Raw genomic sequence first — 15992 nt, forward strand, 5'->3', positions numbered from 1 at the left:
CTGTTCAAGTCACAACATCTACTGTGAGAAGCCTAGACTGGGAGCTGGGCAGACCACCATCAATGTAAGATCTGCCTGAGGCAGAGAGGCCAGAGAGAGAAAAGGGGACTCCTTACCTGGGGTAAACACGGAGACATTTTCACGGGAGAGGCAGTCTTGAAGAAAAAGTAACAGGTGTTTCAAAGACAACACAAAGAGGCTGGCGTAAGGTGGCCCCGCCCCTTCCCAGCTACGGGCTAGAGGGCGGGGCTTGACTGAGGCGTTGGAGGAGGCGCATTCGGGATTTCAGGAATAAATCCAATATGGAACTGAAAACTTACTGTCCTCTAAATCTCGCGTTCTTCTTTGTGGTTATATATATTTTTAATTTTTAGTGGACATAAGTAGGCTGGGAATGTAGCTTTTCTGCTAGAATGTTCAGCTAGCATGCATGAAAGCCCGAGTTCCACCCCACTATCACATAAACTGAACTTGGAGGTGCATGCTTGTGATTCCAGTACTAGTGAAGTGAAGGCAGGAGGATGGGAAATTCAGTCAGTGTCAGCTTGGCTATACAGAAAGTTTAAGACCACCCTGGGCTAGATGTTCTGTCTAAAAGAAGGGGGAGGGGGGTCTCTGTCTTCCCAGACCTTGGACTGGGTGTTTACGTGGAAGTTAAGTGGACCAAAGTCGGAAGTCTTTGGGTGTTACCTCCCACCCCACACTGGTTATGACGTCATCCCTATGGTATTCAAAGTCAGGTGAAAAGAACTGTCAGACCTATATGATCCTCATTGTGTCCCAAGAAGGCAGTTTCCAGTTCCCCTCAGGGCGGCGCCTGCCAGCTCAGCTGCACAGAGGGAACCTCCCCAGGACAGCTCTGCCCCTTCCCTGAAACTGCCACAGGGCTGGGTAGGACTTGGCATGAGGCTGGGTATGTAGCTGAGCAGGACGCCCAATCCAAGGAGTGGTAAGGAGGGGCCCTGTGTCCGTCCCTGTCCCGTGGTGCCTCTCCCTCACACCACCGTCCTGTCCCATCCCGTCCCATCCCCACTCCAGTCAGCCTAGTCATCCCTGCTTGCTGTCACCAGTCCGGGGAGGCAGGTGGAGCCAGAGCAAGGGTGGAGGAGGTTGAGACTCAGGCCGGGGAGGTTGACCTTGGTTGCTATAGGGATAATCACTGTAATGACACCCTTGACAGTCACACTTTACAGTTTCTCTACCATCAGTGGGAGCTGCTGTGCAGGGACTGTCCACCAGGAGGCAGGAATTGCTAGCTCCATTTTACAGAGGAGAAAACTGAGGCTTAGAGAAGGTAACTTCTTGTTTAAGCTCCAATGATAGTTAAGAGGCCAGTGGCACATGGACCCGGGAAGACCCTACAGCTGCTCCCAAATCTTACCTCTTGTCCTTTATTACTCTCAGCTCTCACACTATGAGGCAGGCTCTGGGGATGGTCCTACTTCTTGTTTGCAGACTTGAGGACTGAACCTCAGGGGGAGGACGCTGCTTAGATTAGGCCATTAAGACCCAGAGCCGGGACTTGTTCTTTCCCATGTCCAGCCCAGCCTCATCAACAGTCTCTGCTCAGGTTCCTGCGAGAGGCATGTCAGTCAGTCACTGACCCATGGCCATCTGCCCTGGTGATCGGGAGCTTTCCCAAATCTGACATTACTGGACTCTGGACTTCACTGTTTTCCTGAAGTTTATTTTTGGAGTGGGGAGGTGGCCCAGGCCACATAGTCGGCCTCATCAGGGTGCTGTTTGCTGTTTTTCTGTTTACTGTAGCTGCTGCTGACTTCCGGCCTGTGGGTGACTCAACCCCTCCAGGCCCCATCAATCCCAAGCCCAGAATTCTTTATGAACCCTGTGTAGCATGTGACTGCCCTGCAGACCTCAGCACCGAGGAGGGGGTGGGGCCAGCATCCGTCTGGAATGTTGTTCTTAGTGATGCAGGTCTCCAGCAGAGCCAGGGCCACCTCAAGAGCTACCCGGGGCTGACCGCAGCTGACCCATTTCTGTACCCCAGACTATCTCAGACAGGCGCCAGCTGCGGTTCCGGATATTATGTCTAATTGACAGCCTGGCTGGACAAACACGGGAAGAGAAAGAAGAGAACAGAATGAAGTAAATAGGAAAGGACAGGGAAGAAGGGAAGGGAAGAAAGAGGGCATTGAAAGAACCAAACTGACCAAACGGCTGAGCGTGGTACCACGGTGGTACACGCCTGGAACCCCAGCACTCAGCAGGAGGGCGGTTCTTTGTGAGTTCAAGGCCAGACTGGGCTACAGAGCAAGTTCCAAGCTAGACAGAGTTAAACAGTGAAACCTCAAAATAAATAAACAAGGAAATACATAAATAAATAAAGAAGAGCTGAAGCTAAATACATATAATGCGTGACCATAGGTGGGGCCATGTTCTGCAGCTTCTACTTGCTCCAAGGATAGACCCCCTAACTTTTGGCCCCACTTTTTGGTCCACCTCTGCCCTCCCTTGCAGCTGGGCATCTCAGGCTGCTCTGACTCTTTGCTGCCACCGTGTGACCACTCTGCTCTCTGCAGGTCATTCCCAGGGCTTTCCCTTGGGGCTCCTGGCATGGGGTGCTGGGTGTCTATGTAGACACGGCCTCGCCTTTGAGGGGCCTTGGCAGGGTGACCTAGGGTACAGTTCTCCAAGCCTTTGTATGTGCTCTGCATGCCCTCCCTCTTTAGTCCCAACCACCAGATTCCAGAAGTCCTTGGATTCAACCTGGACTGTGCCATTCAAAACTTTGCCCTCACATAAATCGAGCACCTACTGTGTGCCATGCACTTGGCAATGCCGTTTCATCCTGCCCTTGGAAGTACATACGATTCCTATGCATCTGTGAAATGAAGAAGCAGAGGCCCAAAGAGGAGAGAGAACTTAGACAAGGCCCAGCTGGCAGTTAAAACCTGGACACTGAGTTCCAGAGTTTGTCCATACAGAATCCTCAGAAATTAAGCCAAGTTGGTGGCCATGCCTGTAATCACAGCACTTGGGAGATAGAGTCAGTAGAAATAGGAGTTCAGTGTTATCTTTATCTACATAATGGGTTTGAGGCCAGCCCAGGATCTGTGAGGCCCAGCCCCTAAACAAAAGGCAGGCCCTACTATCACACTGATGATTTTCTCAAATATCACCATAGAATCTTTGTCTGGCGACAGATGGAGATAGAGTCAGAGACCCTCATCAGAGCAACAGACTGAGCTCCCAAGGTCCAGCTGAAGAGCAGAAGGAGGGAGAAGATGAGCAAGGCAGTCAGGACCACGAGGGGTTGGTCCACCCACTGAGGCAGTGTGCCTGTTCTAATGGGAGCTCATCAAATCCAGCTGGACCAGGACTGAATGAGCATGCCATCAAACTGGACTCTCTGAATGTGGCTGACTGAGAAGCCATTGATAAAGGCACTGGGACTTGTTTCTACTGCACGTACTGGCTTTTTGAGACCCTAGTCTATTTGGATGCAAAGCTTCCTAGGCCTGGACGTAGTGGGGAGGGCCTTGGACTTCCCACAGGGCAGGGTTACCTGCCCTCTCTTAAGGAGGGAGGAGGAGGGAGGAGGGTGAGTGGGGGAGCAGGAAGGGAATGGGAGGAGGGGAGGAAGTGTAAATTTTTTAATGGAAATAACAAACCAAAAGGCAGGGGGCAACTGGAGAGCTGACTCAGTGGTTAAGCACACTTGTTGCTCTGACAGGGGACCTGAGTTCGGGTCTCAGCACCAGATGGTGGGTCACAGCCAGTAAGTCCAGTTTCAAAGTATTCGATCCCTCTCTGACCTCTGTGGACCCTGAGCACACATACGGTACACATGCATTCGTGTAAAACACTGACTCTACATATAAAATAAACAATTTTAAATAAAAAAAATGAAGTCAGAGGTGTGAGGAGCATTTTATGGGCCAACTTGTCCAACACTCTTCATTTTTCAGTTGGAGAAACAGAGGCCCTGAGAGTAGAAGTAACTTTTCATACAGCAGAGAAGCAAGCAGACCCAGGCCTATGCACAGCAGAACCCAGAAGATGCCCCCTCCCAATCATCCTTCTATGGGAAGTCCAGCTCCCTCAACTGCATGAACCTCCTGGTTAGAATCTTGCTACTGTTGGGATTTCCCCGCTAGGAAGGGTGAGCCAGCAATTGGGTGAACTGAAGAGGGAGGGAGCTCAACGGCCCCATCTCAGGGGTCATTTAGCCCCCTAATTAACTTTCCCTGGGTATCTACAGACACAGATGGATGGGCTCAGGCAGGGGAAAGGAGGAAGAGGTAAGAGCTGCTGTCATCAGTGGGTACCAAAGAACTCATCCCCCCCCTTGCTATAGGCAGGCCAGCCTCCAGCAGGGCAACACTTTCCTCTTGGGTAAGTCCTCAGAGAGAGAGGGGCCCAGGACGCTGAAGGCAGGCCCATAGACTGGGTGCGAGGAAAAGGGGACCAGAAAGAGTGGGAAAGGATGGGTGCCCAGGGAAGGTGTCAAAGGGGGTGGAGACAGGTGAAGAGAGGCATGAAAGAAGATGGGAGCAGGACACGCCTCTGCCAGCCGCAGCCACCCTGCTTCTCTCCAGTAGCGCCTCTGAGTTTTATCTGTTTGTATTTTCGTGTGTATTAGTGTCTTGCCTGTGTGTGCATGTAAGTGAAGCACATGCATGACCTAGAGAACAAAGGGCTCTAGATCCTCTGGAAGTGGAGGAGTTGCAGACTGTTGTGAGCCTGCTCTGTGGGTACTTGAAACTGAACCTGGGTCCTCTGTTAGAGCAGCAAGTACTCTCAACCTCTGAGCCATTTCTCCAGTCATTTTGAGAACTCTTTAATGAACCCCAAACCTAGAGATAACTGAGCCACCTGCCTGCCCTGCCTGTGCCTCTCTGCCTAGAACTACGCTGCTTCCCTTCCCTTCTGGGTCCTCAACCCCAACCTGGGCCTGCTGTTGCTCAGAGCCTTTTCCAGGCTCCCTCCCGCCAGCAGAACAAGGACCTTCTACCTCACTGGGGTTGCTGGGAGGCTCCTCAGCCCATCTCCCTCAGTCTCTCAAGTCTCTGCCACGCTGTGGTTCTCCAGACAAGGGTCCCCAGTTGTGCCCTGTGGTCTACTGGGGGTGGATGCTAGGAATTTAAAATGTTCTTTATTCTTAAATTGGATGGTGATGGCAGTGATGGTAGCTTATTGCCTTTAATCCCGGTACTTGGGAGGCAGAGGCAGGCGGATCACTGAGTCTGAGGCCAGCCTGGTCTACAGAATAAGTTCAGGACAGCCAGAGCTACACAGAGAAACCCTGGGATGGGGGAAGCCACCAAAGATGTCTTTGTTCTTGAGAATGCCATACAATGTACACAAAGCATATGAGCAGGCCTGCCCCACCTACCCCTTGCTAAGACACTGGATTATTATCTAGCTCCGGAACTCCCAGGAAAAAGGAAGGAGAGGACTATGTTGGGATCCAGAAAGTTCTCAGCTGCTCTTCAGTGACTTCTGAGGAATTGGAAAAAGGGCAGTGTGTCCTCAGGTTCAAGAGCATGGGTTCTTGAACCATAATGCCCCAACTTGAATCATAACTTGGTGACTTTCTGCTGTGTGATCTTAGACCAGTTACTTAACTTCTCTGGGCTCTAGTTTCTACATCTCTACAGATGGAATGCCACAGTTGCTGCCTTTGAGGGCTGCTCGACTGCAGACTGAGAATCAGTTCTCGATGACCTTGTAAGGAAGGCCCTTTATCCCTCTATGGCCTATGCTCTGTCTCTCTGATCTTTGGTTCCCTCCCCTGAGCTAGCAAGTCAGGGGAACTCTGCCCATTGTGTCTCTACTCGAAATGCTTTTCCTGCCTTATATACTTTATGCTCAACTATGTGCCACCACTGGGAAGCCTTCCGTGATTTCCCCATGCCCACCTTTCCCTACTGGGACTGGGACTGGGGATCTCACAGTGCCCCTGTGGGGCCCAAGGTTCCCAGTGAAGACAGGGAGATGACTCTAGGCTGAGCAGGGTTCCCTGTAAGCCCCTTTCTGCTCCAGCTTTATTTTGGTTCGAGAATCATTCCAGTCAGCATTCTTGGTCAGCACCACACCCACCCAGGCACACGGTCAACGTCTCATGCAGTATAGAAGGAAGGAACAAGGAAATGGAGGTTGGGAGATGTGTTCTGCCCTGCAAAGCCACTGGCTTAGAGAAAGTCCGGGGCTTCCAGATGACAATGCCTGGCCCAGCCACCAGTATCCCTGGTCCAGTATTCACCTCTTGATACTGGCCGCAGGCTGAGAAGCCTGGCTTCAGTCAGGTCCGGTTACGGCAGGTGTCTGGCCTCCAGGCCTGTTGACGTGTGTTCCTGTTCTAGCCACCCCTCCCATTGTCATACGTGGTAACTGATTAGAGCTGGGTCTCCATGGTTCCTGTTTGGATCTGGGTATCCATGATTCCTTAGGGCCAAGGACCAGAGGCAGCCATCTGAGTCCTCATCTTATCACTTCCCATGCCCACTATCCTTTTAAATCTGCAGGTACCAGAGAGAAGCCAAAAGCCACCCCTTCTCTGGGACTGCCATTATCAAATGACATTTATGAAATCTGGGGGGGCGGTGATACCCCCGGTAACTCTGGCCAGGTGGGAGCCAATGAATGATTTTGATAGTGGTTGTACAACCTGGCCCTTGCCTTCTGAACACCATTTCCCCAGAGTTCCTACTGGCTCCAGCCTACGCTAACTATCCCTGAAGTCTGTGTTGGGAACTTGACCCAAGATGTCCACTATTCCTAGGGTTGGGTTTAGGCCTACCTGAGAGCTTTCCTTCGAGAGAGGCCTGGCCTGGAGGGACACCAGCTAGCACTGGTGGATCTGGGCCCCTGGAGACGTCTGGTTCTCTCAGGGGTGGAGGGTCATGTGGCCTACAGGCTTCTGCTGGGCCTGGTCTCCTGGCCTTTTCTTGTCCCCACTGCAGTAGGCAGAGTCTGTGTTTAGAATGGGCTAGCTTGTGTCCCGTCCCTTCTACTTTGACTGTTCACTACAGCCCACTACACCCCTTCTAAATGTGGATGCTATTTACTCCCAAACCCTCAAAGTGCAGCTTCTTTCTTGTCTGAGAGATCCTCCCTGTTCCCCCAGACCCGAGGGCTCCTTCCCAAGTCCATCTGGCTGGGCAGTCACTTGACCAGAACTGAGCTATCCACCAGGATGGGAAAGGGGCCCTCTTGACTTGGTTAACATTAGTCCTGTCAATACAGGGACTAGCCCCCCAAGACTTCTTAACAGCTTAAGAGAATCACAGAAGGGGCGTTGACCGGCTCTGAAACCCACGTGCCTCTGCAGGCTAAGGGACATACTTCATTAGGCTCCCTAGTACATACTTGGTCAGTCTGCTGGGTCCCCAGCCAGCTCCAGGTAGTCCTTAGAGGGGAAATTACCCTAGGTCCCCAGGTGAAGAGCCACACCTATTCCTCCATGACAGTCTGGACAGAGGATCCAAGATGACTGATGAGGACCCCCTAGGAGGTGAGGTGGCCCCAGTGTCTACAGCTCCAGCTGACTATAGAGAGGGCATCGCTGGGTAGAACTGAGATGGTGCCAGGCTCTGACAGCTCTGCTGCCCATTTGGCCTGCTTTGGCTGCTAGTTTCGCCGGACTGGGTGCCACATGGACACAGGCCTGCGCAGCGTGGCCAGCATCTGGTTCCAGTGTGTGGTGCCCATGCCACTGGCCGCTGGACCAATGATGACATGTCCCACGTTGTCCCCACGGCCATCACTGCTGCTCTCAGCCACGGTCACTCGGAGAGACAGGTCCTGGGGAGGAGACATGAGAGACTGGGACCAGGAGCAGCTGAAGGGCTCTCCCTGGCTCCAAGGTCCCGACTTGTGAACACCAGGCCCTGAGAGGTACAGACGGCTCTCTGCGTCTTCCCATGAGTGGTCCTAGTTACTTACAGACGGATAGTCAGCTGTGCTGTGACCTCACGAAGTGCTAAATGTGACAGCTGCAGCAGGATTTAAGAGCTATCCCTCACTTCTTTGTCCCTCAACATTTTTTTCTTTAAGATTTATTTTAAGCCAGGTGGTGGTGGTGCAGACCTTTAATCCCAGCATTTAGGAGGCAGAGGCAGAGGCAGAGACAGGCAGATCCCCTGGAATTTGGAGCTACAGGTGGTTGTTAGTCACCACGAGGGTACTGGGAGCTGAGTCTAGGTCCTCTGGAAGAGCAGCAAGTGTTTTTAAGTGCTCAGCCATCTCTCCAGCCCCTTGCTTTGTTTTCTGTTTGTTTGTTTGTTTCTGAGACAGGGTTTTCTCTGTGTAAGTGTAACAGCCTTGGCTGTCCTGGCTTTACTTTGTAGACCAGGTCTATCTCTGCCTCCCAAGTACTGGGACTAAAGGAATGTACCACCACAGCAAGCTCCCTTGCTTTTTTCTTTCTTTTTTTTTTTTTTTTAAAGACAGTCTCACTATGTAGCCTTGATCGTCTGCAGTTCACCATGCAGACCAGGCTGGCCTCAAACTTGGTCTTCCCAGTGCTAGAACTAAAGACCATTACCACCTTATTATTTATATTTATCTATAGTTCAGGCAGGCCTCAAAATCCTTTCAGAGTGGGACATGACCCTGAACTTCTGCTCCCCCACCCCCGCTTCCACCTCCTGAGTGAGTGCACCACCATGCCTGGTTTATGAGGTGTGGTGTGTGTGTGTGTGTGTGCACAAGAGTGTGTGCTTGAGTGAGTGTGTGTGTGCATGTGTGTGTGTGTGTGTGTTGGAAACCCAGGATCCTGTGTGTGCTCTAGCTTCCCGGCTTTTGGACTTGAGCCTTTGCTACCTGTTTCTTTGTCTTTAAAATATGACAACATTTCCTAACCCATAGGGCTGCTGTTGGAAGAATATTAAACATGTAGGTGGGGAGAAAACCCACAAACAGAAAAATGTGTGATCCGGTACTGGCCCATCAACAGAGCACTTACAGGCGCCTCTCCCGGCTACTGGCATAATCATGTGTGATCACAGCCGAGAGTCAGGGTTAAGTAAGAACAGGTTTGAGATGTTAGCCCAGATGTTCTTACCTAGTCTCCAGCAGCTCCGGTTTTGGAGGTTTGAGGGAAGGGGCATTGTGACAAACAGGGCAAAAGCAGGGGTCAAATGGGTAAACTATCCAATAAGGGACAAGGTTATGATCCTAGGACCAGCCAGATTCCTAGATTTGGGACACCCAGAGTGAGGCTGACATTCAGCTTTCAAATCTGCAGGGGCTGGTAGGGTAGCTCAGTGGTAAAGTGGTTGCTTAGCACACACAAAGCCTCCGGTTCATCTTCAGCACTGGAAAACAAAGAAATTCCCAAGAACATCCCTAGGAGGGGACTAGGTGAGCCCTGCAGAGTCCCCGGGCTGCAGGGCAGACTTTAGTACAAGGATGATTATTAGACATAGCTAAGGATAGAAAGAGACAATGAGAAGAGAAAGGAGAGGAAAGGAGGGAGCGAAATCCCCACTCTCTGACTGATAAGGCTTAAGCTATATTCTCTGTGGTTCATCCTACCACCCCCAGCCCGTAGTCTGTGATAGACCAGAGCACATAGCTGTTTGGAAACCTAGGATGAGAAGATCCTAGTGGGGTCTTTGCAGCAGGACCTCTGAAGGCTTAGGTTCCCGTCCCTGGGCCCTGGGGTCACCTTGAGCTCTTCAGGCCAGTGTGGTTTCTCAGAGCTCAGCTGAGCTGTCACCTCCTGCAGAAAGTCCCCCCTGAGTACTAACACTGGGGAAGCTTCCAAGGGGGTTTACAAAGTCTAGGGACTTCCCTACCCGTCCTTCGTAGGCATAAAGAAAGCAGTGTCTGGGTCCCCAATCCTCACCACCGGCTGGCACGTAGTGGTGGGTTCAATTAGTGATAGACTAAAAGGAGGTTGGCTTGAGGTCCCTCCCATGAGGCAACACCGAAGGGATGCAGTGGCCCAGAGTCCTGTGAGGCTCCGGCGCACCTCACCTGGAGCACAATGGCTGGTACTGAGAAGATCATGGCTTCGTTGAACACCGGGTTAGGGTCATCCCTCTTCACGGCCGTCTTCTTCTTGCTCATCTTCCTCCCATCCTGCAGCAGGTATACTTTGACGAAGGGGTCTACAGGCAGGTATGTGGGCAGGGTCAGTAACACGCTTGCTTGCTTGCATGGCATGGCCCTGTCTACTCTGGCTCCACCCACTGCCTCCAATTCCCTGGTTTTTGGCTATAGCCATTATCTCCAGAGGTCACCGTTTGGTATTTATATATTTATATTAAGACATGGAGCTGGGCAGGATGGTGGTGGCACACGCTAATCCCAGCACTTGGGAGGCAGAGGTAGGTGGATCTCTGAGTTCAAGATCAACCTGGTCTACAGAGTGAGTTCCGGCACAGTCAGAAACACACAGAGAAACTTGTCTCGAAAAGCAAAATTAAAGCAAAATAAAACAACAACAAACAAATAGGATCTCATTATGTGTTCCAGCTGGTTCTAAACTCCTGAGCTTAGGGATCCTCCTACCTCAGAGTCCTGAGCTGCGGAGATGAAAACTGCCAACTACAATACCTGGCTTAACAAATCACACTTTGTTGTTTACTTGTTTATTTCGGGGTTTTTCAAGATATGGTTTCATGCCACCACCACCCAGCTTATTTGTAAGATTTACTTTTATTTTGACTTATGTATTTAAATTACATACACAGAAAGTGTCTCTGTATGGGTGTGCACATGTGAGTGCAGTGCCTGCAGAGCCTAGAAAAGGGTGGCAGAGAGCTGGAGTTACAGGCAGCTGTAAATTGCCCAGTGTGGATGCTGGGAACTAAATTCCAGTCCTCCCCAAGAGCAGCAAGTGCTCTTAACCTTGGAGCAATTTCTCCAGCTCTGTTTGTTTATTTTTGAGACTGTCTTGCTAGGTAACACAGGTTGGCCTTGAATCTGTAATCCTAGTAGTCACCCCATTGCATACACCTGCTTTGCTATTGGGCATTGATTGATTGACAGATATTGAGAGACAAGATCGCATTAGGTGTTTCAGGCTGGCTCTGAATTCTTGGGCTTAGGCCTCTTCCTGCCTCAGTCTCCAAAGTAGATGGGCCTATAAGTGCATTCCACTGTACGTAGCTTGATGTTATTTTAAGGATGACCTTGAGTTTCTGATTCTCCTGCCTACACCTCCTGAGTGTAAAGATTATATATATATTTTTTTTTCCCGAGACAGGGTTTCACTGTAGCCCTGACTGTCCTGGAACTCACTGTGTAGACCAGGTTGACCTTAAACTTGCAGAGATCTGCCTACCTCAGCCTCCCGAGTGCCGGGATTAAAGGCATACCACTACAACCAGGCCCATGCTGTGTTTTCTGCAGCGTGATTACTGAACCCAAGGCTTCATGCATGCTAGACGAGCACTCCTTCAACTGACCTATACCCCAGATCCCCAGACCCTTGATATTATTTAAAATCCACTTCCCAGTTGAAAAACCCAAGGCTCTCATGGCCAATCAAGAGAGGGCAGCCGACTGCAAATTTCTCTCCCACATACTCCCTGGAAGGAGGCAGATCAGATGCTTCTCTTCCTGTTAGTGCCTGAGTGCAGACCGCAGACCTGAGTGACTGAATGCCAACACAGTGGGGCCTGACAGTGTGCAGCTCTGAGATAGCAAGTCTTCCTACTGCCTGGGGCCCTTGGCAGACAAGTCCCAGTAAGTCCTCGCAGACCCAGAGTGTGAGAGCACACAGGACACCGGCCCCAATGGTTGGGGAACGGCTCCTCCCCATTTAAAGTCCGGGTCTCTGAGCTCAAGTTCTGACAGATGGAGGCTGACTCCCCATTTCTTGTCTGGCCACAGCACAAGTGTTGGCTCCTGCCCTCAGATTCAGTCACTTTCCCTCTACACTCCACACCGTGGGTGCTTGTCACCCTCCGGGGTTCGCATGTTTCCCCAGCATGTCTGGCTCCGAGCTTAGCCGAAACCACAGGGGCTCTGGCCTTGTGCCTAGTACATGCTTATAGCGCACAGCTCCCCCTGATCCATGTGGAGGAGCCGAGGACATAGGCCCTCACCTGCTGTCGTCTTGTCGTTGGTCCAGATAAGATTCTTGGCTTTCACCACAACCACAGTCAGACGCTCGGCTGTGGGCAGGTAACTGAGGGACAGCAGGATCTCTCCCACAGCATCAGCAGCCTGTGAAAACAGGTATGGTTCAGGAGTCTTCTGCCTTCCAGGGTCAAGGGGTCCAGGGAAAGGTGGATACTTCCTTCTCCATTGGAAAGCCACTGCTTTGGGACTAACTCTTAACCAGGCTGGCAGGATTGAGAAAAGGACAACCAACCCACTCCCTGCCACACCAGGGAGGATGCACAGACCCCCCCCCCCTTGCTCCGGGTGTGGACCATGCCTTGGAAGGAGGCCCAGAGGTTGCCTGTCAAGTGCATCACTCAGATGTAGTTTTGTTCCTCATTCGGGGCCAAGGAAAACATTCCCTGATTAGTGTAAAGAGATCCAAGTTAAGCATTTGCTTAAGCAACAGCATTCCCTGATATTGTTATCATGATAAGAGTAAGCTTCAGCTTGGCCCCTGTCTGAGATAACCCTCTTTCGGGTCAGACCCACGCATCCCTAAAGTAGCTTATAGGAATAGAACCTCTGATGATGTGGTCAATACAGAGATGATGGGCTGAGATGACTCAGCAGCTCAGAGCACTGGGTTCCTTCCCAGAAGGCCCAGGCCAGTCTCCAGCACCCATCATGTAGCTCACGACCCTATGTAACTCCAGTTACTGGGGATAGGGTATCCTCTTCTGACCTCCGTGAGCATGGTACGTGGGCATGACACACAAATATATATTCAGGTAAACCAGGAGAAACACTCATAAGAATAAATAAATAAAACATAAAATAAAAATAAATATATACCAAAAAATAAAAAAGAAGAACTGAGAAGCGGGCGAGAGAGATGGCTCGATGGGTAAAAGGACTTGCTACTAACCCAAATGCCCTGAGTTCCATTACCCACAACCCACGTGGTGAGGAAGAGACCCAACTTGGAGAAGACAAGGGGTCTTCTGACTTCCACATGCCTTCTCTGTGTGTGTATGCATGCCCATACACTCATACACACAGAAAACACAATAAATACAATGTTAAAAAAATCAAAGCAGATTTGTTGTAAAAATCAAAGTTGTAAACAGTGGCATCTAGAGGGCGTATTTGCCACCACATGCAGTGAGCGGTTCCCTAGAGTGTGGCTCTCCTAATGTTGTCAGGGTCCAGGTCAAGAACAGGAGAGTGGCATCCCGCCTAGGAAGTCTGTGTGTGTTCTCGCCTCAGGTGAACAGGGAGCCGAAGCGGGTGATACCTTATTCTGGTCCTGTAAGTACAGCCAGCCGCTGAAGGGCTGCAGCGGGAGGTCCAGCACAGACAGCTTCAGCTCCACCACCCCAGTGCTCACGTTCCGCTCATCCTCATCGATGCCGAACACAGAGAATCGGAGGCTCTTCTCCTCCAAGGCTGCGGGATCCAGGGGGACAGAGAACTTCTCATCGAAGAAGATGGAGTAGGCATTCCTCTGGATCTACAGAGAGAAGGGGCCGTGGAGGCGCTTTCTGGGACCCAGTCTAGATTCTGGGCCTCCTTTTGTGGTTCAGCCTTCAAAATTTGTTTCCTTAATTTTGTTGTTTTGAGACCGGAACCCACATAGCTCAGGATGGACTCTTGAGCTTCCTGCCATTAATTCCAAAATGCTAGGATTACAAATATGATCCTTCAGGGTTTTTTTTAATATTTATTTATTATGTTTACAATGTTCTGTCTGTGTATATGCCTGCAGGCCAGAAGAGGGCACCAGACCTCATTACAGATGGTTATGAGCCACCATGTGGTTGCTGGGAATTGAACTCAGGACCTTTGGAAGAGCAGGTGATGCTCTTAACCGCTGAGCCATCTCTCCAGCTCCTTCAGGTTTTTAATTTTTTTTTTTTTTGTCAGAGACAGGATCTCACTATGTAGACCAGGCTAGCCTCAAACTCACAGTGATCTCCCCCTTCTTCATCAGGGTCTTGCTATGCAGCTCTGGCTGGTCTGGAACTTGCTATATTGCCCAGACTAGCCTTGAATTTACAGCCATGTTCCTGCCTTTGCCTTTGGCGCACTCAGATTACAGTGCCAGATTACAGACCTGGTAGACCTGAAGGGTTTTGGTTGTTGGTAGTGTTTGATTGGCTTTTGGTTGTTTTGAGATAGGCCTCTAATTCATTATGTAGCCGAGGACAACCTTGAATTCCCGATCTTTCTGCCTCTGTCTCCCAAATGTTGAGATTACCACGAAGGTTTAAAAGCCCCAATGTCTCCTTCTTGGTTATGGTTAATCCATTGGTCTGACATTAGAAGCTTCCATAACTGAATCCCAGTAATCTTCATCCTCACAAGATGCTGTGGCTACACTGGTCTCTATCTCTCCTGTCTGCTCAACTTAGCACAGCCATGGGACAGGCTTGCAGGGGGAGCTGGATAACTGTAAACAGCCCACCGACACCACAGCCTCCTGTAAAGCCTGGCGAAGACTTTCTGATTGTCCTAAGACAGATGGATGAGTGGACAGATCGACAGATGGTGGGGGGACTAGGCAGGGCTGGGCACGTTTCTCTCCTCAGCTCACTTCTGCTTTCGGATGCCATTGGCCTCCTCCCAGGAAGCTGTGGGCAGTCCTCAGGGAGGTGCAGTGAGGCTCTGCTTGCCCTTCTGTGGGGGGCGTCTGAGTCACTGAGCAGTGGTATTTAGAGAGCAGCTCTCATCCCTGGCACCTTCTCTGATGCTGAGGGGGTTGTTCGACCTGGAGGCCCCCCCCCCCCCCCGTGAGACTGCTAGGCTGTGATGTCACCAAGCCTCTCTTCCTAGGAACAAACCCTACTAGCCTCTAGCTACTTTGATCTCACCTTCTGTCTCTGCCCGGCTCTGGAGGGTTCTTCCTGCAGCCACTTTACTCCACTACACAAACCTGGAGCCATGTTGTCACACAGTCCTCTGCCTTAGACTCTTCCAAGCTTCTTTCCCCCAGTGTCCCTCCTCAAGGAACACGTCCTAAGTCAACCAAAGTCTTTCATGTGTCCCAGGCCAAAAGCAACATAATGTGTATCAGCTCAATAGCAGCTCTTCACGGTCCTGAGAACTGCCCCTGACGCCTACAAGGACTGAGTTAAGCACTCTGCGTGATAAACCCAGGCCTTCTTCATAACTGTGATGCTTATTTGACAGGCTGGGAACAACAGTGACCCAATTCCTAACCGCCCACTGGCGCTACACTGCCAATAGAAAATTAGACTTTCAGCAGCACATGAATAGAGGGCTGGTGGTTAGTTCTAGAGTCTTCTAGAGTTATGGGGTACTCTGGGGGTGGGGTGGAACATCCACCACTGAGAGCCAGCCACCCAGTGTCCAGTGTGAATCATACAGATGAGGCTCCAAGAACACAGGCGACCCTTGGTCCTGCGGAGTCCATCTCAGAGGGCTCGGGATCTGGACTCCTCTTAGCCTGCTGCTGGGCAGTGGGTGTAAGCTGTCAAGGTGCAGCACCTTGGAGGTGTCCTGTATTCTCCCTGTTGGATCTAACCCCTTTCCTCTTGGTTGCTGACAGTCAGGGGTTGTGTCAGCATGTCCCCTTGGTCTCTGGATTCCAGCAGGGTGAGCCACGGGGGTCACCAGAAGAAAACAGAGATCAGAGAGGGTTCGAGTGTTTACCTTCCAAATCCTATCTTCAGTTTCCCCGGGGGCCGACCATACACTCTCACGAGAGAATACAGCTCCTACAAAGGTGACCCTTTCATTTGGGACCCAGAATTCACTTTCCTCTCATGTTTTTTTTTCAGTCCCTGGGGTGGGCCTCCCTTCTCATTCACAAACTCATGGAACCATGCCCCCACCGAGGCCACCTCTCCCCGGCCCATTCCAAAGCAAATGAGCCTGCCATTGAACTCTCTCCCAGATCAGCCAAATGAGCGGGCCATCTTTCTTCTTGCCAAGACTCCATGCTGACA

At 51.0% G+C, this 15992-nt stretch overlaps 1 protein-coding gene across 1 annotated transcript in view; it reads right to left on the reverse strand.

Annotated features, from left to right (window-relative positions):
* Positions 1-5963: 5963 nt before the first annotated feature.
* Positions 5964-15992, reverse strand: part of Syt12 (synaptotagmin 12) — a 32119-nt gene continuing 22090 nt past the window's right edge. The window contains exons 5-8 of the mRNA XM_050136965.1: positions 13319-13534; positions 12024-12144; positions 9946-10079; positions 5964-7767 (exon numbers count right to left, since the gene is read on the reverse strand). Of these exons, the coding sequence (XP_049992922.1) occupies positions 7594-7767; positions 9946-10079; positions 12024-12144; positions 13319-13534 (645 nt within the window). The 3' untranslated portion in view covers positions 5964-7593. The remainder of the gene's footprint in view (positions 7768-9945; positions 10080-12023; positions 12145-13318; positions 13535-15992) is intronic.

This window comes from Alexandromys fortis, unplaced genomic scaffold, assembly GCF_014885135.2.
Source record: "Alexandromys fortis isolate MF-2015 unplaced genomic scaffold, M_Fortis_MF-2015_v1.1 scaffold_3, whole genome shotgun sequence".
NCBI classification, from domain to species: Eukaryota; Metazoa; Chordata; class Mammalia; order Rodentia; family Cricetidae; genus Alexandromys; species Alexandromys fortis.